Source organism: Ursus arctos, unplaced genomic scaffold (assembly GCF_023065955.2).
Source record: "Ursus arctos isolate Adak ecotype North America unplaced genomic scaffold, UrsArc2.0 scaffold_19, whole genome shotgun sequence".
Classification (NCBI taxonomy): domain Eukaryota; kingdom Metazoa; phylum Chordata; class Mammalia; order Carnivora; family Ursidae; genus Ursus; species Ursus arctos.
Window position 1 is genome coordinate 45,699,541 of NW_026622863.1, and position 22,825 is coordinate 45,722,365.

A 22,825-nucleotide genomic window follows, 5' to 3' on the forward strand; every position below is an offset into this window, starting at 1 on the left:
GAGAGTAGAGAAGAGGGGGCGGGCCTTGGCATGGGCTCGTCCTGCCCGAGGCCCCCGGGCCCTAAAGCCCTGAGGCTCCGGTTAGGTTGTCCTCTTCTTTGCCTGTTACAGAAACAGGTAAGATGAAGTGATCAGAATGATTTTGGCTAGCTAGATTGTTTGATCCACCCATACCCGTGCCCTAGAGACCTCAGGATTGGTAGCTCGTGGTTTCTGGAAGGGCGGTGCTAGCATTTGAATCAGGTTCGTAAAGGGTCAGCCCCCAGTCTAGCTGGGGGAGGGGCGGAGTGCTGAGGGGTTGGTAGCCAAGATGGCGGTGGCGGCTGCAGCAGCGAGGGTCTGGGGCTCGAGTCGAGGCTTGGACCGGGCTGGCCTCCTGCTCCTGCGGCGGCCTGGGGCTCGGGGGCTGGCTAGATCTGTGAGTACCTGGGGAGTTTTCCCCGAGGGAGAGTAGGGATGTCAAGCCGTCTTCCGTTGTGGAATCTGTGCAGGGAGTGAAGGAAGGGCTGTCACAGAAGGGACAGGGACTGGGAGAACTAATCGGAAGGGACACTCGGGAAGAACTTCCACTTCCTCAGGAGAAGAAAAGTGAAGCAGCTCCTTTGTGGGCCCCGAGGGAGGGAGACAACTTGGAGAGGGAGGAGATTCCTCTTTAGTTGCCACTCATGCCCACGGGAGGCCGCGTGGAGGGACAAGGGAGGAAGGCGAGACATTTCCTCGCAGGCGTTGGAGAGTGAAACTGCCAAGGGAGAGACTTTCTTCTTGGTAAAGAACTCCTCTCCCCCTTCAAAAAGGAGAAAAGAGAGATCGGGTTCTCCGACGAGGGCTTTTAAAGTGCCTGCATTTCTTTGTTCCTTTACTAGTTCTGATTTCAAAATGAATTATGTAAAAAGTCGAATGCCAGAACAGGAACCTTGTCTGTTTTGGTCGCTCAATAGAGGAGATAATCCGTGAAATTTTGTTGGGGAAAAGAGGAGGGAGAGAGGTCCAGACAGGCCACCACCTTGCCCACATTTCTGAGTAACACTTAAGAAATGCCTAATTATTTTTTTTTAAAGATTTTATTTATTTATTTATTTATTTATTTATTTATTTATTTGAGAGCGAGAGAGAGAGAGGGAGTGAGAGAGAGCATGAGCAGGGTGAGGGGCAGAGGGAGAAGTGGGGCTCGATGCGATCCCGAGACTTCGGTATCATGACCTGAGCTGAAAGATGCTTAATCGGAGGCAGGTGCTTAACCGACTGAGCCACCCAGGTGCCCCCAATAAATTCTTTTTTTTTTTTTTAGATTGATTGATTTATTTGAGAGAGAGAGAGCGAGCAAGAGCAGAGGGAGAGGGAGAAGCAGGCTCCCCGCTCCTCCGGGGCTCGATCCCAGGACCCCCCGGACCATGACCCCAGCTGAAGGGAGACGCCCAACCAACTGAGTCACCAGGCGCCCCGAAATGCTTAATTCTTATCAAAACGGTCAGAATCCCCTTGGGTTGTTGCCGCTAACAGCAAGTTCACACAGAAGTCTAGCTGGCAGTTTGATTAGAGGGAGAGAGAGGCATTGAGCTGTGGAAGAGCCATGAATTGAAATTTCACAGATCATAGAGCAGTGTTTCGGAAGGTGAGTTCATATCCCTAATCTGGTGCTTTTCAGGTGTGTGGCCTGGGGCAAAGGACTGCTCCTCTGGATCTCTACAGAGGGGTGCATTTCCCTCTTTCTAAAATGCTAACTGATCACCTTGTAGTAAAAGTCAAAAATGTAAAGTGCTGAGAACTGGACCTGGTATTTGATAAGGACAGTAGGAATGTTGGTCACTGTTGAAAGTGAGGGTGGAGGGAAGGGACAGAAACTGACCTTGGAGATCAGGAGAAGAAAGAAGGTGACCTTGGCAGGACCTGCATTGGTGAGGGCCCTTGGAGGGAAAACGGTCCAGATCTTGTGAGGTTGGGTCTGACCCTCTGATCCCTAATCCATTAGGAAAGGAAGGTAGAATCTATGGGAAGACATTCTAGATAGGGACAGAAGCGGGGGAGGAGGGTGAAGAGGATGGGCCAGGTGAGAGGGGAGGGGACATAGATAGGAAAAGGAGTCGCTTAAAGCAGGTACTTGTGAAAGGGTTGCTGGAGCAGGGTGGAGGTGGGGCACTTTCCTGCCTTTGGGCTGTTCTTTGTCGCTTTTTTTTTTTTTTTTTTTTGGAGCAATCAGATCAGATCCTGCTTAGCTGATCCCAGTCCCAAGAGTCCATTGGCTGCGCCTGTGGGGCGGGAGGCGGGCCGGACTGGGGCAGAAAGTAGGGAAAGGTCATTTATGGCTGATTAAGTCTGCTTCCTTCCAGGGTCAGTCTCCCTGCTGTTTTTTCCTCTTGACTCCCCCCCTTCATTTTTTGGTGGGTGATGGGACGGGGGGGGGGATTTTTTGGAGGGGCTCTTTCAGAGTACCTAGCTTTTATTTGTGTACTTTTAAGTTTATATATTATTATAGTCCTTGTATTCTCTTCCCCACTTCTATTACTCCCACTTGTTTGTTTTTTTAAGATTTTATTTATTTATTTTTAAAGTTCTCTCTAACCCAGTGTTTTGCTTGTACTCACAACCCAGAAATCAAGAGTCACACCCTGTACCAACTGAGCCGGCCCTCTCCCACTTGTATTTTCTAAGATTAAAAAGGAGACTTTTTTTTAAGATTTTATTTATTTATTTGACAGAGAGACAGGCAGTGAAAGAGGGAACACAAGCAGGGGGAGTGGGAGAGGAAGAAGCAGGATCCCAGCAGAGGAGCCTGATGCAGGGCTCCATCCCAGAACGCCGGGATCATGCCCTGAGCCGAAGGCAGACGCTTAACAACTGAGCCACCCAGGCGCCCCAAAAGGAGACTTCTTTTGAGTGAAGGGAAGGAGTAGTGGGATTTGGTCAAATAAGGTTTTAAACAATATTTTTTAAGATTTTATTTATTTATTAGAGAAGGAGAGAGAGTGTGCTTATGGGGGTGGGTGGGCAGAGAGAGGGGGAGTGAATAGACTCCCCACTGAGCAGGGAGCCCCACACAGGGCTTGATTCTAGGACCCCGGGATCATGACCTGAGCTGAAGGCAGACACTTCGCTGACTGAGCCCCCCAGGCGCCCCTAGTCAAACACGCTCGTAGACCAGGATCTGTCCACTCGAACCTTTTGTGGTGGCGATGGTGTTCTAGACCTGTGCTGCCCGGTACAGTAGCCACTTGACTACACATGGCTACTGAGCTCTCAGTGTGATTAGTATGGCCCAGGAAGTGAAGTTTTCATTTTATTTAATTTTAATCAGTTTAAGTAGCCGCAAGTGGCTGGTGGCTGCCATATTGGATGGTGCAGTTTCAGCCCATCACGGCCGAGCCCAGAGATCGTCAGTGCTTTGGGGGAAGTGAGAGGCTGTGTTGTTGGGTTGTTGGGGGAAAGGCTGGGGCTGCCTGACTTCATCTGTGCCTGCTTGCCTCTCCTTTCACCATGTTGTCGACTGAACACCCTGTTGCTCGGAAGGCGTTTGTCTGATCCTCCCTCCCTTCCCCCTCTACCCCAGGTGATAGCAGATGTTTCAGTGCTCAGGGAGAAGAGAAGAAAGGAAACTTAATTGTCAGGGAGTCCTGAGCTGGTTTCTCAGATACCACGCCAAGAAGCAAGAGGGACCCCAGCCAAGTCACTTTACTCCTCTGAGCCTAGCAGATGGGGGGACTGGCGTCCCTACTCTGGGACGGAGGGAGCACCTAGAGCTCCGTCTGTGTGGATCAACAGTGATGTTGTTTCTCTGACCCAGCTGTCAGGGGCAGCCCGTTGGGGATCCCCGTGCCCCAGCGCCCCACGCGCTATCTCCGAGTGGCAGTGCCCAGTGTGTGTTGAGGCTCGAATGGAGATGGTCGTTACTTGTCTCCTCGCCATATGGGTCCATCTCCCTCTTGGTTGGCATCTTAAGGTACAAGGCCTCGTTTTTCACATCAGGGAGCCCTTGTGAGTTACACTACCAACTCACACCATTATTCTATCTAATACAGCCACATTGCAAGGTATTGGCAGTTTTCTCCTATCCTGAGGCCCAGGGAGGTGAGGTCTGAACTTGGAGTTCTGGACTCTAAAGCCCAGTTTCTCTCCATAGTACCAGGCTGCTAGGAGAAGCAATAGGGCTTTGGTTTAAGTCTTGCAACATCGTGCTGGGTCCAGTCTTGGCATGTATCTGCAGCTTCTGCCTGGGGCCCTCGGGGCTGGTGAGAAGCTACGGCGGAGGGGCCGGCCTCAGCCCCCACCATGCCCTTCCCTCCCTGCGCTTCAGCCCCACGGGCCCTTTTTCCTTCCCTTGGATGAGCTCCTTCCACCTGGAGGCCTTTTTAGGAATATGGTCCTTTAGGTGTCAGCTGACGGTCATTTCCTGGGAGAAGGATTCCTTTATTTGAGAGCAAGAGTGAGCAAAAGAGAGAGAGCACAAGCAGGCCGAGGGGGAGAGGGAGAAGCAGGCCCAGAGAGCCTGACGTGGGGCTGGATCCCAGGATCCCGGGATCATGACCTGAGCCGAAGGCAGAGGCTTAACCGACTGAGCCACCCCCTTTTGTTTTATAGATTTTACTTACTTGAGAGTAAGAGAGAGAGAGAGAGAGAGACGGAGAAGCGTTCCTGACCCCCCCCAGCAGTGTCCATCTGTAAAATGGGGACAGCAGTAGTACTTCCCTCAGAGAGATGTGAAGATGAAAGGAAATGGTCCTTAGGAGACACTTACCACGTATCCCAAGTACTCAGTAAGGAAGGTCCCAAGAAGTGGGGGCTGCAGTTTTTCTCCAGGGACGGTATGATGCGATCAGGGAAAGGGTGTCCTCCCTCGGGGCTTCCCACTAGCAGTGCCTCGGGCTGCATAGTGCTTGCCGAAGCCCCTGGGTTCGGGTGGGCTCCACTGGCTTAGATGCAGAGCACTCAGCTCGCTGGCACCGCCCACAAAACCGTCCACAGCCGCACCCCACCTTTCTCTCCAGCCTCCTGGGGCAGCTGTAGTCAGGCTGCCTGGCTTTCGATGCTGACATCACTCAGGATCTGCCTGCCCTGGGACAAGTCACTTTCTCCCTCTGAGCTTCGGGGCCAGCTGTGTTTTTCAGAAGCGAGACAGTAGTGCTTGCCTCACCGGGTTCAGAGGGCACAGAGGCGGAAAGGAAGAGCCTTGTGGGGCACCGAGTTAGCGCTCTTTACTAATGTGCTGCAGCCTCACTGGTCCCCAGGCTCTCTTCTCTTGCCTTGGCCTTGGTAGTTCCTGGGGACTGGCACCTTCTTCCCCCCTAGCCCCTGCCTGGCTCACCCTTGCTGGTCCAGCAGGCCTCATGTTCCCTCTGCCGCTGGCAGCAAAAATCCCCCTAGAGCCACAGCGGGTGCTTGGTACCCACCTCACCCCTGGCCTATGGAGTAGCAATTCCTGTTCTTTCCACAAGGGGACGCCAGTTCAGGGAGACGTGGTGGCGCTGCTGGAAAGGGACAGAACCGTTTAGCCCCGGAGTCCCTCATGCTCCCCAGCCGCATGGGTAACTATCTGGCGGTCCTGCCCCTGACTGTAACCTGTGTGTTTGGTATTTGTCCCCCCGCTGTCCCTCTCCTCTCCAGCCAGTTCAGGGCCCAGTGTGGCGCCATTCCATAGCTACCTGCTGGATAGTAATGATCATCAAATATGCTTGTGAGCTGCTCAGGGGTGCAGACAGAATGTTCTCTGTGTGCACACGTCAGCTCAGTGTCGTCCTCGTGATGCCCTGGGAGATAGGTAGTCCTGCTCCTGCTTCTGGAGTAGTAAACAGGCTCAGGGGGCTCTAGTTATACAGCCTGGAGGCTGCAGTCTACTCTGCGGGGAGTCTTAACCTTAACCTTGGTGCCAAAGGGAGTGGCTCCACAGGGGGCAGGCACCCCAGTACCTGGTGGGCGGACCAGACCCTCCAGAGCAGGCCTCTCTGTTTCCTGCGTGGTGGGAGCAAGGCTTTGTGTAGATCTCTATAGCCTCTGCCATTGTAAGTTACCGGCCACCACGATAAACCCATCCCCACCCCCCACCACAATCGGAAGAAAAAGAGGGTGGAGTCGCATCCTTCCTTGGGCCATTCTACCACCCCTCCCCCGGTGGAGCATTTCCTCTGGGCTGGCCACTCACCCAGTCCGCACAGTGGCCCTGGGGACCCCAGCATCTCCACAGGCCCAGGAAGGAAGAGCCCCTGACCCCCGCAAGGCCCGAGTGCAATGTGGGGGTGTGCCCGGGTGACCCGATGGCAGCTCTCTAGCCTCCGGAAGCAGGCAGAGTCCTGTCCTGACAGCCCAGTCTGTTCTCAGCCCTGTGACCTTGTCCTCTGCCCCCTGCTGCCCCGAACCCCAGCTGGCCTGTTCCACGTCTTCTGTTACTGTCCGGTGTGCCCTGCTGCCAGACCTTCTCCCCAGTTCTTCCCTGTCCTCCTCCCAAAGGGCCAGCCATTTTCTGTTTCCCGTTTCCTACTCGTCCGAGATTTTGGGGTGGTTTTCCTTTCTACCAAGTTTTGAGCTCAGAAACGCATCCCATCCCTGTGCTGAGCCCTTTGTGTGCGTCATGGCCAGAACTTTCTGCAACAGCCCTGTGCAGCCTTTCTACAGATGAGGAAATTTGCAAAGAGCCATGCGGTGAGCTCAGATCCCGGCACCCCCGTTGGTCGGCCTCCAAGGCCAGTGAAGCTAAGTGCTCATCCCTCTGTCCCTTCGTAATGGCCTGCCCAGCGCCTGCTCTGTGAGCCAGGCGCCACGCTCCCTGCCCTTCCTCCAGTCCTGGGGGGGGGAGGGGACAGAAAGGCCTGGCCATGTGGGTGCTTGGGAGGGGGGGCGTGCGGGTGGCCCGAGCTCAGCGGCTTCCAGCAGCTTCCCTTGCAAGCAGGGGAAGCCGTGGTCAGGCCTGGACGTGCCTTGCCGTGGGCAGTGTCATTTCCTTTATTTCCTCACAGCCACGAGCGCAGATAAATGCCCTGGTGCTCGCACTCCCCCCGCCCCCCCTCGGCCGCTCTGCTGGGCAGTTCAAGGAGAGGAGTGGGGTGCACAGCTGAGCACACTGGTGGGAGACCCAGGGTGTGCTTGCTGGAGCTCCGCCTGGGAGCGCAGCTGCAGGGAGGGAGCTGTGGCTGGGAAACTGGGTCAGCTGAGGCAGCTGGGGTGAGGAGACGGGCTTGGGGATCTGAATGTCAGCCCGGCCTGCCCCCCCCCCCCACTGTGTCTCAGCTTCCTCCCTCCTCAGGGGTCACAGCAGGTGGTCTGTGCCTCCAACTGTGCGGAACACTCTGAGGACCCAGTGAGATTGTGGGTACAGAGCTCCGCCCGCGGCCGTCAAGTGCTTGGTAAAGGGGAGCAGCGGCAGCGCTGAGACCAGGTCAAGGCTGAGAAACAGGGTTGGCGCACATCCTGTGCCGACCAGTGGCCTTTCCCCGCCAGCTGAGAAGGTGCCACGCCCCCCACAGGGCTCCTCCAGCCGCCCAACTTCTTCCAGGTTCCACAAGTGACATCCCGTCCCTCGCCTTCTGCCTTTGGCGTGTTCTGCGACCCCAGCCTCCGGGGCTCCTTCTCTGACCCCCAGCTGCACCCCCCCCAGGTTGCTTCACTCTCCCATGCTTCAGGCTTCTCTTGGGCAGAGACGGACCAGCCCCAGCCTCAGCCATACTTGCTCAGCAGCTGGCTTCCCTGCTGGGCAGCAGCGACAGATGTCTTGCTTCTCTTAGGTCCCCAGAACCCAGCACGGGGCTCGGAACAAAGCAGGTGCTCAAATATTTGTCGAAGGAGTCAGTCTGGGCCCGGAGGGGTGGGGGTTAGGACTGGAGTGCAGAGGCCATCGAAGCGCAGAAGTTTGCCAGGGGGCTGGGGGGGCACGCAGACATTCTAGTAAAGAGATGGGCTGGCAGCCGTGTGTGGCAGAGGCGACAGTTGACACTTCTTCCGAGCGTTTGCTGTATGGCTTCCAAGTACTCTGCTAACCAGTTTTACGTGCAGGATCTCGTTTAAGCCTCATGACACTTCCATGAGGTGGTCCCCCTTTTACAGATGAGAAAGGAGAGGCTGGCAGAGGGAAAATCACTTTTCTCTGGTCACCTAGCAAGGGATTTGAACCCAGGCAGGCTGACACCTAAGAGCTCACAGACTTCCTTGATTCTAGGAGGCCGCCCCGGTTGTGTGGGGTCGGTGAAGAGCCCGTCTGGCCGACTCAGGGGCGCTGGGGGGCAGGGTTGCCTGCGGTGGCAGTGGGAGATGGAGAGAGGGGGTATCTGGTCAGACTGGGGAGGCCTTGAATGCCAGAGCGAAGCGTTTGGGCCCCTGATAGAACAGCTTCCGGTTCTTGTGCCCTGTGACTGCTTCTCTACTGAGTTGTTTAATCTTTACAGCCACCCTGCGGGATAGATAGTATCTTCCCCCCAATTTTACAGTTGAGGAACGGAGACACAAAGAAATTCTAGTGGCTTGCCCAAGGTCACACATCGAGAAAGCAGTGAGGCTGAGATCCATACCCTGTGCGTCAGGCCGCAGGGTCCCCTGGGGCCCTGGGGGTTCAACTGCCAGGCCACACTGCCTGCCGTGAGGTCAGCCAGGGAAACCCGCTGCTCCTGACCTGAGTACCCCCACCCCCACCCTCCTCTCTCCCCAGCTGCCCCGGAGACAGGAGCAGCAGCACTTCCCATCCCTGGATGACAAGCCCCAGTTCCCGGGGGCCTCGGCGGAGTTCATAGACAAGCTAGAATTCATCCAGCCCAATGTCATCTCCGGGATCCCCGTCTACCGCGTCATGGACCGGCAGGGCCAGATCATCAACCCCAGCGAGGATCCCCATGTGAGAGGCCCCCTCCTTCCCCCACTGTGCCTCCCACGCCCAGGTCCCTTGTCCGTCTCCTCTCTGGTCCCAACTGCCCCACATCTGTCTGTGCCTCCGTCCGCAGCTGCCCCAGGAGAAGGTGCTCAAGTTCTATAGGAGCATGACTCTGCTCAACACCATGGACCGCATCCTCTACGAGTCCCAGCGGCAGGTGCGTGGGCTCGGGCTGGGGAGGGGGGTTGCCTGAGGTCTCCCTGCCTGTGTTTGAGCCAGAAGATAACTCCCAAGGAGGACAGGGTGGTATGGAGATCCTTTGTCTTGGGGTCCTCAGAGTTCTTGGGGTGCTCTTGATGGTGTGGAGGAAGAGTGTGGGAAGGGTGCTGCCTGGGGGCAGAAGGATGGACCAGATGATAAAAATACCTCCCCTGCTCCTGGCTGGGGGCATGGCTGTGCTGGGAGTGGACAGGCGGGAAGACCTGCTGGGCCTTCCCCTTGGGAGCTCACGGTCCTGAGAAGTAGGGTGCCCCTCAGGGCTTCCTGGGGCGCCTGTGTCAGATGGGCTGTAAGCCTCAGCCGTGGTCGTGTCAGCGGGCAGAGACCCGGTCAGAACAGCATCAACAAAGAGGCAATTTATTTATTTTATTTTTTATTTATTTTTTTTAATTAATGATTTTTTATTATGTTAGTCACCATACAGTACATCCCCGGTTTCCGATGTGAAGCTCGATGATTCATTAGTTGCGTATAACACCCAGTGCACCATGCAATACGTGCCCTCCTTAATACCCATCACTGGTCTATCCCATTCCCCCACCCCTCTCCCCTCTGAGGCCCTCAGTTTGTTTCTCATAGTCCATAGTCTCTCATGTTTCATTCCCCCTTCTGATTACCCCCCCTTTCTTTATCCCTTTCTTCCCCTACTGATCATTCTAGTTCTTATGTTCCATAGATGAGAGAAATCATATGATAGTTATCTTTCTCTGCTTGACTTATTTGACTTATTTCACTTAGCATTATCTTCTCCAGTGCCGTCCATGTTGCAGCAAATGTTGAGAATTCGTTCTTTCTGATGGTTGAGTAATATTCCATTGTATATATGGACCACAACTTCTTAATCCAGTCATCTGTTGAAGGGCATCTCGGCCCCTTCCACAAGTTAGCTATTGTGGACATTGCTGCTATGAACATTGGGGTGCATATGGCCCTTCTCTTCACCACGTCTGTATCAAAGAGGCAGTTTATTGACTCAAGTAACTTCACGTCCAGAGGGTCCTGTTCCAGGCGTGGCTGGATCCAGGGAGCTCAGTGTTATCAGACCTGTTTTTCTCTCCCCGAGGGTCTTTTCTGCTCTCTCGGCTTCCCTCGTTCCCAGCAGCAGTGGTCTGTAGCAGGGCTATGCTCGTGGACAGGGGCAGAGAAAGGATCAGGGTATGGACATTAAAACCGAAGTCTTCATTCTGCCACTTTGTAGCTTTGCCCTGGGAGAGGCGCTTCATTGTCAGGTCTCCTGTTTTCTTATCTGTGCTCAGTTCATGGGGTTGGCTTAAGGACTGCTGGTGGCATTTGTCATGGCCTTCGGAAGAGCGACGCTGGTGTTTAGCCAGCACACAGTAAATATTAGCTGTTGTAACCCTGCCAGCCTCACAATGATTATCCTTTCTGCTTAGCGGTGGAAAGAGAATGTCTGCTCCTTGACGTTCCAGCGAAAGGGCGGGGCTGATGCTCGGGGTCCGGGTTCGGTCACAGACGCCCCCTTGAGCCAGCCCCTGGCCAGGAGGACTACGTGCCCGTCCCCAGGATCCAAGAGAGTAGTGGAATCCGTCCCTCCCAGGGCCCAGGGTTCCTGTGGGAAAAGGGGGAAGAAAGTTGAGCGTTGGGTCATTGCGTGCCCACTGCACCTGCTGGGTCAGGAGTAGGGTTGGGCTTGAGAATCAAGTCCCCAGGCCGTCTCCCTGTGGACTGAAGCATGAGGCCCCCTGGCCTATGGGACAGTACTAAGCAGACTCCCACTCACAGGGCACTATGTGTGGGTTTTCCCAAATAGGGTAGTACCTCCACCGTGAAACTTGCCCAGAACTTCCCTTGGCTCCTACAGCACACAGGGGCAGGCCTGGCCCTTCCTCTTCCCCTGTCTCCCATTCCCCTGTGGCCTCGGCTCTCTGCTCCCCTCGCCACAGCCTTTCCGCCAGGCCAGGCCACGCCGCCCCTCCCACCCTCTCAACACGCCCGGGCTCCTTCCCGCCTGTGTTGGCTGCGCAAACAGGGGCTTTGGAATCCGGCAGATGTGGGTCCAATCACAGCTGTGACTTTGGGCCGTGGTTTTTCCTGGCTTTGCCTCAGTTTCTTCAGTATGCTAAAAAGCGGGGATAGCATGGTAGAGGTAGGCATTCTGGGAGGCCCAACACATAAAGCCCCTTTGTGCGCTGGCTGCCGCAGACGAGGCCTCAGGATCAGCTCCTGGGTCAAGGCCCAGCTTGTATTAGCTCGGCTTCTGTTTAGCTGTAAGTAACAGACCTCCCCCAAAGCACTCCCCAAACCCTACAGAAACAAATGCAGTAGCTTAAACAGATGAGGAGGGTTTTATCTTGGATAAAAGAAACCTGCTTGGGGCTGGTATGGTAGCATCACGATGTCACTGGATGCCCAGCTTTGGCTTCTAGCCTTGAGGGCCCTTCATGAAGCAAATGGCCGTTGGAGCTCCCTTCATCACACCTCGTTCCAGGCAGGATGTGGAAGGACAGTGTCAGGTCAGACATGTCCCAGCTATCTCCTCATACCCACCTTTCTAGAACTTTGCAGGCAGTCCCACCCAGTAGCCTCTGAGATACTGCATAGGTCGCTCCCGGCTGCAAGGGAGGCCGAAATGTGGTCTTTCCTTGCGGGCAGTTGCTGCCGGTGGAATGAGATCTTGGTTAGCAAGCAGGGAGAGGGGTAGGATACTGGGTAGACAACCAGCGACTTCTGCCTCCAGCCAGGTCCCATTTCCTGGGTGGGAGGGCACTCAGGCTCCTCCCCACACCACCCTCGACAGGCTTCCAGCACCCAGCATCCACCCACATGGCTGTGGGAGGTCAATTAACTTTTAATTGGCTCCCCACTTAGAAGAAAGCTTTATTCATCTCGTTCTCTCACCACGACCGAAAGCCTGGCCTACAGAACACATGAGGACCGGGCAGGGGGCGTCCCTCAGATACCGACCTCTGCTCTCTGACTTCCCACGTGGTGCTGGGGAGCTTAGTTCTGGCTCTGTGCCAGGGGTGCCCCAAGTCTCCTGCCAGACTTCACCTCATAGCCCCAGATCTTCTTGGCTGCTTGCCTTGGATGTCCCACACCAAATTCAGCCTGTCCAGACTCGACCGCAGCTTCTCTCTCTCTTAGGCCATTTCTCAGCAGAGGGTGCCACCGTCCACCCATCTGCCCAAGCTGGAGACCTGCATCTCCCTGTCTCCGTTTTCCCCCTCGTATCGCTTTCTCCCGTCTAATTTACTTTGTCCCTATGGGTTTAGTTAGAGATCCATTCTGCTGCTCAGCACCACGCCAGGAGCCCAGACTTCCTGCCTTTCTGCTTCACCATCGTGGGTGAGCTGGCTTTCATCCCACATGTGTTGCCTCATTTTCACAAGATGGCTGCCACGGGTCCAGCCTCCCAGTGGTGTGCCAGGCGGGAGCAGGGCTGGCGCCAGCTACACTCATCTCTTTTATCAAGAAAGCAAAAGCAGACTTCCACTTAAGTCTCTGGCTTAAGAACTGTGTCTGTGGCCACCCCTGGCTATAAGGGAGATTGGGAGAATGTTTGGCTTCTCCAGGCTCTAGAATTGGGGGGCTCAGGAGAAGGAGTCGGCTAGGGCACCGGTGTGGCCAGCCAGCAAGGGTCTTCCGCTCCCTGGCACTCTGACTCTGCTTAAGCCTCTCCCCTCCATTCCTCTGCCTGCCTCCTGCCACGACCAGGCCAGGCCACCACCCCCTCTTACCTGGCGGGCTGCACTCAGTCCTGTCTCCACCATCCATTTCCCACATGACAGTCAGAGAGCCGTTTCTAAAATGTCGCTCCCCGGAGAGAGCCGTGGGTGCAGTTCTCAAGGTAAAGTCCCGGTGTGTCATTCACTGCGTTACTGGGTACTGCTTCTGCCGCCTTGTCTGTCCCCACCCTTCCCACTTTCTGTCCCAGCTATTCTGGCTTTCTGGCCTTCACTGTTCCCTTTGCCCGGAAACCTGCATCTACCCCCAGCTTTGCCCAGCTCGGGCTTTTCTCCCTGACGCCCTCTCTGGTGGGCCAGGCACGCACCTTGGCCTCCAGTCACACAGCCCCATCGCCCGGCTCTCACCAATCTGGCAGTTCCTCCGTGAAGGCGGCAACCCCGGCCTGACCTAGCCCAGGACGTGTCTGGTGATGAAAGAAGTCTCCAGAAGCTGGCCAGTTATCCAGATGGTTCCCTGTCATCGCGCAGCATAACCGAGCCCGGGCCTCCGGGCCTTCCTGTACCCCCAGGGCCGAATCTCATTCTACATGACTAACTATGGCGAGGAGGGGACGCACGTGGGGAGCGCAGCAGCGCTGGACAACACGGACCTGGTGTTCGGCCAGTACCGGGAGGCAGGTATGTCTGCCCTGCTGGCGGCCTGTGTCTGCGGTCCCTGGGGAGGCAGGTCGGGCCCAGTCACTCTGGGCGGGAAGGGGAGGCCCATGTTAGCTACCCCACGTGCTCTTCCAAGAAGAGCTTTCTGAGCAAGAAAGAGCCAAGCCAAGGCCAGGGGGATGTGGCGGCGGGCTTCCTCTGTCTGGAGGCCAGGCAGGCAGGGTTGTAGGGAAGAGCCTGTCCTCGTGGCCACTCATGCTCTGCTGGCTGCCAGTTGGCAGGTTTGGGACAAGTTGCTTCTCCTATGAGCGTCTGTTTTGTGGTTTCCGACACGGAGCTGATGATGGCACTGGGACCCCTGCCCTGGGAGTGCTGGCAGCATGCAGTCAGGGTGGGGCTGGCCCCAGGTGGGCCCGCATGGGGATCCCAGTCCAGAGCCTGGGGCTCCACGATCCCCTGGCCTTTCCGGGTGCTGTGTCCTTTGGGGAGCAGAGCAAATGGGAGGGCCTGGCAGTGGCAGCCGGGGCCGGCCCCTTCTGAGTGAGGGAGTGACAGGACAGCAGTGTCTGAGACGAGGTGTGAAGCACACCGATGAGCACGGAGCAATCACGGGGTGGGGGACACAAAGCCTGCAGCACAGGGCCTGGTGCTGGGCAAGCACTCAGAGCTGGAGGCGATGTGCTGGGGGGCGGTGCTCTCACCTGAGATGACTCTTCAGCAGGGGACAGGCTGGCCAGGCAGGCGGGTCCCTGGACGAGCGTGGCATCTTGGACAGTCTGCTCCTGTGCCCGCTGCACCCGACTCCCATCCCCCACGTCCTAGGGGGACAGATGTCCTGTGTATTGGGTGTCCCAAGACATTGGGCTGTAGGCCCAGCCCCTGCCAGGTTTGCTGAGCGCCTCCTGCCTGTTTTGGCAGAAGGGGCCTCTCTGGTGAGGACTCCAGGCAGGGCGAGTGGGGGGCTTGGAGTCCTGGGCAGCCACCGGGCTCTCCACATGGGGGCTGGCCGTGCAGAAGGCCCTGCGTCTGGGCCCCCTAGAGAGGTGGGAGCTGCGAGACCGGTGCCTGGCCTTGACGAGGCCGCTGCTCCCCTCTCAGTCCCCACCTACGGAGTGCAGAGAATATGGGGCGCTCAGAACAATAGCCGGCCCTCGGCCCTCGCTGAGCTCTTCAAGGCCAAGGTGCTGTCCTAAGTGCTGGAAGCGGTGGAGGCGCCACCCCGTGTCCCCTGCCCCGACCCTGCTGGAGGAAGGAGCCTCCCAGCAGCCCTGTGTCCCTTTGAGCCAGGCGGCCGGCAGCCCAGGAGGTTCGGTCTCGGGGCCCAGGCCACGTGCCTCCTGCGGGGTGGAGCAGGGTCTCCCCAAGGCAGCCCCTGTGCTGCTGCCCGTGCCGGGCCGTGTGGTATAAACCGAGGATGTGCGTGGAGTGCCGACCGTGGCACCAGCAGGAAGGGACACACGTCAGAAAGAGCTCGGAGGCCGCACATTTCCATCTAGAGCAGTAGTTGCCACAGGGCCTGCGGTTTCCTGGGGCGCGTCAGAGCCGCCTGAGCCCCATCAGGACTCTGTGTTTGCACCATCCCCGCCGCCACCGCCACCGATTCTCACGTGATGGACTGCGGACTGCACTTTGAGGCAGCCCCCTCCACGCGGCCCGCCTTTCCCGCGTCACCCGGAGTACCTCCCCTTTGATCTGTGTGACGTGCGATGAGGCCACTCCGTGTGTGTGTATGTGTGTGTGTGTGGGTGTGGTGTGGTGTGGTGTGGTGTGACAGGACATCCCCCGTCTGGTTTTATGAGAGGCCGAGGCTGAAGCCCCACCCAGCACCCCTCACCCCAACTCCCAATTCCAGCGCGTGCCCAGGAGCCAGTTGTCCGGGCAGCACCCACCGCCTGCGGGGGTTGTTTTGGCGGTGGCACCCTGTTAGCCAGTGAACAGACCCCCCCCCGCCACTGCCGGCTCTGGAAGCTCTCCTCCCTCAGTGTTCTCATCTGTAAATGGGGAGAATAATCCCCCCTCCCTCGGGGGGTTGTTGTGAGGATTAATCAAGTTACTTTCTGGAAGGCGCTCAGAAGAAAGGCGCCTGGCACCAAACGTTACACTCGTGTTGCCGTTACTTAGGGACCGTGTGCACAGCCCGCACAAAATGTGGCTCCTGTGCGGTGTGACCCCCATTACACCCATCGTGTGAAGAAAGAGTTCTCTAGTAAAGGAAGAGATTTGGAAATGCCTGCACCAGCCAGCTGCTGCTCTGCAGTGCTCAGGTTCTAGATGCTTCCACGGGTGTCCTCGAACCCCCAGCGCTGCCCCTCAGGTGTGGGTGTGACGATTGTCCCCCTTTTCAGGCGGCCCGGGGCGGGTCGTTGCTCATCCTGGGACCACCTTAACCCCCTCCTGTCCTCTGACCCAGCAGGCAGGGCCCCCTTCACCCAGCGCGGTTCCATGTGGTGGTGAGGTTTTGTTTGAAGAAAGGATTTTACAGCCGTAAGCAGGTTCGGGTATTGTCTGTCTCGATCAGAAGTTGTGAGCTGGCGGCCCGTAGTTTTATTTGGTTTGTATGATGATTGTTGAAGTAGTTGCATGAGTTGAAACATCAGCATCAGGTAGTTTCTCATTAAAAAAAAAAAAAAAAAAAAGCGAGCCAGATTTTGCCTTCTTTTGAAGAGGCGGCCGACGGCCATCCCGAGCAGCAGTTGGGTGTTTGGAACAGGGGCCTCCCTTTCGGGACAGGTCTCTGGTCTGCCCCCCTGCCTGGTCCCTGTGAGCCTCTGAATCTGCCGCCCCTGCTGGAGTCCAGTTCCTTTATGGGACCCACAGGGACACGGAGGCCGGGTGCCAGGGGCCTCGCCCCGGGACACCCAGGGGGCGGTCTGGCCCTGCACCCCGGCCACAGGCTCACGCGGCGCCCTCTCCCCCCAGGTGTGCTCATGTACCGGGACTACCCCCTGGAGCTGTTCATGGCCCAGTGCTACGGCAACGTCAGTGACCTGGGCAAGGGCCGCCAGATGCCCGTGCACTACGGCTGCAGGGAGCGCCACTTTGTCACCATCTCCTCTCCGCTGGCCACGCAGATCCCGCAGGGTGAGGACTCGGGCCTGGGGCTCGCGGACCAGCGTCCTCCGCTGCGCCCCCCAGCCCTTCTCCATCCCTGCCCTTCCTGGGGCTTCCCGGTGGGTGCTGGGGTCAGAGCGCTGGACTGGGCTCCAGACTTTACATTGACAGACCCCTCTCGTCTGGGGGTGTCCAGAGGAGGGCTCTGGTTTGGCAGGCTGGAGCTGGCGTGACCGCACTCTTGTTCCCAAACTGTCCATCCCGTTTGTCCGCTCACCAACACAGCAACTGTGCATGATTGAGCGGGTACCAACTTCCTCACAAAGGGTCCCTGGACAGAGCTGGGTTCTTGCCCCCGACCGTGCTTTGCCTCAGGCCTCAGAGTCTCACTCCCCTGGAGCTCACTCTGGAAGCCCACAGTCCCTAGAGCAGTTAGAGTTGCTTTTCTCAAAAGCGACAGCTTGGGAAGCAGACCCCTCAGGGGCCAGGCCCGCACCCACGTGGCACGGAGACCCCAGAACCTGACCCCGCTCCCTGCCCTCTGGACCCTGCAGTCCGGTCGAGGGCCAGGCTGGGCTTCGACTCTCTCTGCCCCACGGCGGCCAGGATACACACGTTGCTGTGTCCGTGGGGCTGAGCAGCGTGCTGGTTGCGAGGCCTGTACGCATTACAGCCCGTAGTGCCTGAACGAGGAGCTGTTTGCGCTTCTGAGGTGGGAGGCGGGCGTGCGAGAGGAGGTGGCATGTTGCCTGAGTGTAGGTAGGATTTCCAGAAGGCTGGGCCCTGGCCCTTACCTTCCATTTAGTGACCATTAAGCTGTTCAGCAGGCAAACGTATGGAGTCCCTGCCATGCGGGAGCCATGCTAGGCGCAGGGAGCAAGGGACGACCATCTCAGCCCTCCTCCAAGTGGAGGAGACAGACAGGAAGCATGCAGCAGGAGCACGGGGAGTGGGGGAGCGGGTCGGGGGTGAGCAGTCCTGCGGGCACGTGTGATGGAGGAAGGGGGGGTTGCATCACAGGTGACATTGCAGTAGGACCAGGAGCCCGGGACGGCACCACGTGGGGTCTTGAGGCAAGTGCCTGCTTGCTGGCTCGAGGGGCAGGGGAGCCCGTGGCAGGTGTGGAACGTGGGAGGGGGGCCAGGAGGGACTCAGGCGCAGAAAGGATGCAGATCCAGGGGAGTCTGAGGGCAGCGGGAGCCGGGAGCCGCAGGGGAGAGAGGCCAGAGAGGCGCTGGCCGGAATGTCAGCCTGGTTCACATTTTAACCTTTTCAACTGGCCTCTGGCTGTCCCAGGGTAACAGGTGGGGCGGGAGGAGCAGGGGGCCAGTGAGGAGGCTGCTGGGAGCTCAGGTGAGCCGTGACTGGGCGATCAGACTGACTGGGACACGGGGTCAGATTCTAGGGAGTTTTGAAGGTGGAAGAGGCGCGGGGAGTGGTGGGGAGTGGCGGAAAGTCAGAGGAGGCCGCCCAGGTGTTTAGGCTGCACAGCTCGGCAAGGGGGGCGGGGGGAGCGGCCATCCGCTGGGGGTGGGCGGCTGAGGCAGGTTGTGGGGCTGAGCGAGAGGGCAGAGCCGGTGGGGAAGGCATGTGGCTCTGCTCCTGCTCACACCCTCCTCCCCCTGCAGCGGTGGGAGCGGCCTACGCAGCCAAGCGGGCCAACGCCAACAGGGTGGTCATCTGCTACTTCGGGGAGGGGGCGGCCAGCGAGGGGGACGCTCACGCCGGCTTCAACTTCGCTGCCACCCTCGAGTGCCCCATCATCTTCTTCTGCCGCAACAACGGCTATGCCATCTCCACGCCCACGTCGGAGCAGTACCGCGGGGACGGCATCGGTAGGGGCCCTGTGGGCCACTCCCCAGTCTGCCTGGCCCCTCACCCCAGTCCTTTCCCTGCGGTGCCTGCAGCAGAGGGGTCACAGGAATGCTGCTTTGCTGTCTCCCCTCTCCTGCCTTCCCTCTCCCCGCTCTCTGCTCGTGGTCCTCATCTGAGCCCCCAGGCCCGATCTGCCTCTCTGTCCCCACAGCTGCCCGAGGCCCAGGCTATGGCATCATGTCCATCCGTGTGGATGGCAACGACGTGTTTGCCGTGTACAATGCCACCAAGGAGGCCCGGCGGCGGGCGGTGGCCGAGAACCAGCCCTTCCTCATCGAGGCCATGACCTACAGGTGCCTGCCTCCCGCATCCTTCTCTGAGGCCTTGATCCCACCTCCCCTGCATGGGTCACTGTCCCCAGAACACGACCCCATCCCCCATATCGGATCCCCTTCGTGGCCTTTATTCCATCGCCACCCTTCTCCCCTGGTCTGCCCCCTCCCTCCTGACCCTCCGCTGGGGGCTCCCACCTGACCCTGGGCCCCCTCCGCGCGCAGGATCGGGCACCACAGCACTAGTGATGACAGCTCAGCCTACCGCTCGGTGGACGAGGTCAATTACTGGGACAAGCAGGACCACCCCATCTCTCGCCTGCGCCACTACCTGCAGAGCCGGGGCTGGTGGGACGACGAGCAGGAGAAGGCCTGGAGGAAGCAGTCCCGAAAGAAGGTGGGGGCCTTCCTCTGTTGGAAACCCATGCCCTGGGGGGCGTGGTCCGGGGCGGTGCGTGGCGGAGAAGCCTGGGAGGATTGGGGGACACGGAGCCAGGAGACCTGGGCACGTGCCTTTGCCGGATCCTAGCCGTGTCCTCAGCACGCCGCCTGCCCTCCACACCCTCCTGTCTGAGGAAGGACACGCGGGGTATCCTCCGAAGGTGGGCAAAGTTGAGGTGACCTAATCCATGCGCGGCGTGTGTGTGTCCCACCCTCCTCGGCCGGCCGGGAGCCCTGGTCCGTGCACCCAGTGGGAAGGACCCCCTGGCTCGGGCCCTCCTTCCGAGCCTCGGTTTCCTTGCCTCTGAGCTGCCTGCTGCCTGGTTCTGCTGAGAGGCTGCACCAATTCCTGCGTTTAGCGCAGCACTGACCGTGCAGGAGAGGAGAGGCCGGGCTTGGGGGGTCCCAGTGGTAGGGGATGGGGGGCCGGCTGCGTGTCTACTGTCCCACCTCCCCCAGGTGATGGAGGCCTTTGAGCAGGCGGAGCGGAAGCCGAAGCCCAGCCCCAGCCTGCTCTTCTCCGACGTGTACCAGGAGATGCCCGCCCAGCTCCGCAAGCAGCAGGAGGCCCTGGCCCGGCACCTGCAGACCTACGGGGAGCACTACCCCCTGGACCACTTTGAGAAGTGAGGCCTGCTCGTCCCCCGACCCCCACCTCAACGACCCTGAGGGGCAGCACCACTCTGGGGGGGCTCAGGGAGCGGCAGGAGGCCACCCTCCTTCCCCGGTCAGCTCCCTCCAAAATACTAGGGCCAGGGCTCCAGCCCCCCATCCCCACTCCTCCAGGCTGTTACTCTGGGAGGACTCAGTTGGCCCGCTCCTTGCCTGTTACAGTGCCTTCTCCCAGGGGGTGGGCCAGGGTGCCTAGGGTGCCTCCAGGACTAGAAGCCCCTCTGGGGTGGGCGTGGTGGACCAGCCTGTGGAAGTCACTCCCTCAAAGTGAGAGGATCAGCAGGTGGCCAATAAACTATTTGGCTCTGCACCCCCACTGGTCTGTTTCCTGGAGTTTGGGAGGTGGGAGGAGAGCCCAGCATGACTGGTTTGGGACCACCCCTTGCTTCTCCCCTCTAGATAAAGAAGGCTGGGCCGTTGAGACAAGTACTTCCCCCGGAAACTTTAGCAAGCTGGAGGGTCCGTTTAGGCAGACAGGGTGTGTGTGTGTTCCTCCCAAGACGGTCTCCTGTTCTCCCTTAGGTGGGACAAGGCTGCCGTTCAGCAAAGTGACCAGGAGGCCACCAGAGCTGGCCCTGCCCAGTAAGGGCGGGGAGAGTTCCCAGTGTGAAGGTCAGCATGCAGCTGCTCTCACTCTGTCAACTCCTCCGGGGCCCCACAGGCACAAAGACGATTCCAGGTCTCAGAGTGGGGGTGTGTGTGTGCATATTTTTCAAAAACAAGAAGTAACAGAAACAGTCTGTTGCCTCCTGCTGCCCAGCCCCCTCACCTGGGAGAACCCAGGAGGGGCTCAGGCAGTCAGGATTCTAGGATTCCTCCCTCACACTGAGGCCCAGGAGAGACCGAGCCAGAGACAGGCACCGAGGTGCAGGCCAGGTCCGCCCTCCCTCCTCTCCAGCTCCCCGAAGACTCAGCACTGGAACTGGGGGTCCTGCAGCTGTTTCCAGAGCCGAATGCTGTTCTGGGGGCTGAGGGGCTGCACAAGCAGCAGGTCCCGGAGTGTGCAGGGGTCGGCCGTTTGGTCTGCTGGCCAAGCTGTGTGGAAGCCTTTGTGATCCCTGGGTGCCAGGCCCAGGGCACGGAAGCATAGGCCAGTGTAGACGTCGTCGAAGGGGAAGGGAGCCACACGGGTGGCTGCCCGCAGCAGCCAGGGGGCCAGGCTCCCAGCGATGACATAGCCACCCCCGCTTGCGTAGGCTGGGTAGTGACCTTTAAAGAAGGACCCGGGCACATAGAAAGGTCCTCTGGGCTTCCGGAGGGGTTTGGCCTGGGTAAAGACCTCCCCCAGGTAGAGGCCTCGGGCCCAGCCGGGTGGCAGGGCTCGCAGGTGGTCCAGGAGGGCAGGCGTGCGCACGAAGGCATCGTCCGGAGCTTGCAGGACAAAGCTCACACCCGGGCAGTGGTGGCCCAGCCAGGTCAGCAGCAGCAGGTCCTTGAGTGTCCGATTGAAGGGGACGTCCAGGAAGTCCCAGAGGAGCAGGTCGCTGTAGCGGCGTCTCTCCCAGGCCACCAGGGAGCTCAGGTCAGGCCCCGCCTCCCCCTCCGGTGAGCCCAGCAGGAAGAGCAGCCGGACCCCGGGAGCGGGACTGCCCCACGTCTCCCTCACGGCCTGACGTTCGGCAAAGTGCCCTGGTTCCGACTTGACGGCCAGCAGCAGGTAGGGGACGTCGGTGCCAGAGCAGCCGGCCACTTGGCCGCTGCCGCTCACGGGCCGCCACGGTGGGAAGCTCCGGCAGGCTGCAGACAGCAGGAAGCGGCGGAGGCCCCTAGGGTAGGACTCGAAGTCTGGTATTTCAGCGGCAGCGGCGGCCCCCCAAGCCCGGCAGTCCCCTGCCTCAGCACTGTCCCCGCTGGGCAGGGACCCCAGCTGCCATTGCTGCTGGTTCCAGTAAGCTGAGGGCGGTGGGCCGCTCTGGCCCAGACGGGCGGAGAGGTTAGCTGGCAGGGTGGGCTCGGGGCTGGCGGGTGTGGGGCCTGGTGGGGTGTCCCGGGGTCCCTGGTAGGCTTTGCTTAGCCGAGACTCGGACGTCCACTCGATGTACACCTTGAGGCCCAAGAGCGTGAGCAGCGCTGACAAGCAGAGAAGGCACTTGGGGCAGCGCATGACCCAGCCCAGGGAAGGGGTGGCCGCGGGAGCTGCAAAGGAGCCACAGAGGCCTTTGAGGTGCAGGGATGGGCGCCAGCAGTCCCTGCCAGCCCGTGTAACCGCTTTTCTCAGCCCCAGCCCCTAAACCCACCCTCCCGCCGAGGACCCAGCTCTTCCCTGTTCCTGGAGCTCGGAACCCTGTTCCAGTTCTTTCGACACCCTGCTCTTTCTGCCCAGCCCAGCCCATTCCACCAACCTAGTCCGCAGCCCCACCCCAGGGACTGGGGACTCGGCCATTCCAGCCCCCCCTTCATTCCCTCACCAGGAGTCAGAATCACAGGTCAGCCCTTTCACCATCTAGAAACCCAGCCTCCCTCATCCCAACAGTCCCCACCCCAGGGAAGGGGGGCCAGGGACCTGCTGACCCTCCTCTTTACCTCTGGGTCCAGCTCCCGCCCGCGCCGCGTCCGGGGCCTCTGGTCAGGCCCTCCCTCGCTCCCTCCCTTCTGCCCCTGCCGAGCGTGGTGCTGTAGTCGGAGCCCTGCCCAGCCAGTCCGGAGTCGGGGGGGGGGGGGGGGGGGGCGGGGAAGGGCGGGGAGGGAGGCCGCCAGGGCCCCAGGGGCCGGGAGGGGCTGGGGCGGGGCCGAGGGAGGAGGGGACGGGAGGGGAGTGGAGGGGAGGGCCGGAGGCCGACCTGAGGGATGGGGCTCTGGCGTGTTGGGGCTGGTTTTCTGGTGAGACAGCGGAAAGGTGCGGGGTGGCCAAAGACAGACGGGGGACCCGGTGAGGCCCGGCGGGGAGAGCCAGGGCCTGGGAGAGTCTGAGGGAGGGTGAGGCTGAGGGGCCAGGCCCGAGCCTGGGCTGGGCAGTGGCGAGATGGCCCAGGGACAGGCAGAGTCCCAAAGTGGCGGAGCTGGGCGGGGAGGAGGGGGGGCTGACGCCTGGCTGCGGAGGCGGCCGTGAATGTGCTGAGGGGATGGGTCGGCCGTGCCAGAGATGGGGTGTGTTGTGGGCCCTGGAGTCAGGGTGGGGGTGGGGAAGGGGCTGGTGGGGAGGAGAGATG

General features: G+C 59.4%; 2 protein-coding genes across 4 annotated transcripts; one reads left to right on the top strand and one right to left on the bottom strand.

Annotated features, from left to right (window-relative positions):
• Positions 1–29: 29 nt before the first annotated feature.
• On the top strand, positions 30–19,986 carry BCKDHA (branched chain keto acid dehydrogenase E1 subunit alpha). 3 transcript variants are annotated; one of them, XM_057314414.1, is made up of 9 exons: positions 30–117; positions 8,624–8,806; positions 8,913–8,999; positions 13,278–13,386; positions 16,285–16,446; positions 18,045–18,251; positions 18,443–18,584; positions 18,789–18,960; positions 19,464–19,986. In XM_057314414.1, the coding sequence occupies exons 1-9, from the start codon at positions 31–33 to the stop codon at positions 19,632–19,634; spliced, it is 1,320 nt and encodes a 439-aa protein (XP_057170397.1). In that variant the 5' UTR covers position 30; the 3' UTR covers positions 19,635–19,986. The 3 variants fall into 3 exon arrangements, with proteins under 3 accessions (XP_057170397.1, XP_026338008.1, XP_026338010.1); XM_026482223.4 differs by lacking the exon at positions 30–117 and adding an exon at positions 279–418; XM_026482225.4 differs by lacking the exon at positions 30–117 and adding an exon at positions 1,310–1,612.
• A 378-nt stretch (positions 19,987–20,364) lies between these two features.
• On the bottom strand, positions 20,365–22,312 carry B3GNT8 (UDP-GlcNAc:betaGal beta-1,3-N-acetylglucosaminyltransferase 8). Its single transcript, XM_026482226.3, has 2 exons — positions 22,200–22,312; positions 20,365–21,812 (listed from the first exon to the last, which is right to left on the bottom strand). The coding sequence occupies exon 2, from the start codon at positions 21,778–21,780 to the stop codon at positions 20,587–20,589; it is 1,194 nt and encodes a 397-aa protein (XP_026338011.1). The 5' UTR covers positions 21,781–21,812; positions 22,200–22,312; the 3' UTR covers positions 20,365–20,586.
• Positions 22,313–22,825: the final 513 nt, after the last annotated feature.

Coding starts and splice junctions, on each gene's coding strand:
- BCKDHA (XM_026482223.4), top strand. CDS start 311: ATGGCGGTGGCGGCTGCAGCAGCGAGGGTCTGGGGCTCGAGTCGAGGC. Junction 419..8,623: donor CTCGGGGGCTGGCTAGATCT/GTGAGTACCTGG, acceptor CTCTCTCCCCAG/CTGCCCCGGAGACAGGAGCA. Junction 18,252..18,442: donor GTACCGCGGGGACGGCATCG/GTAGGGGCCCTG, acceptor CTGTCCCCACAG/CTGCCCGAGGCCCAGGCTAT.
- B3GNT8 (XM_026482226.3), bottom strand. CDS start 21,780: ATGCGCTGCCCCAAGTGCCTTCTCTGCTTGTCAGCGCTGCTCACGCTC.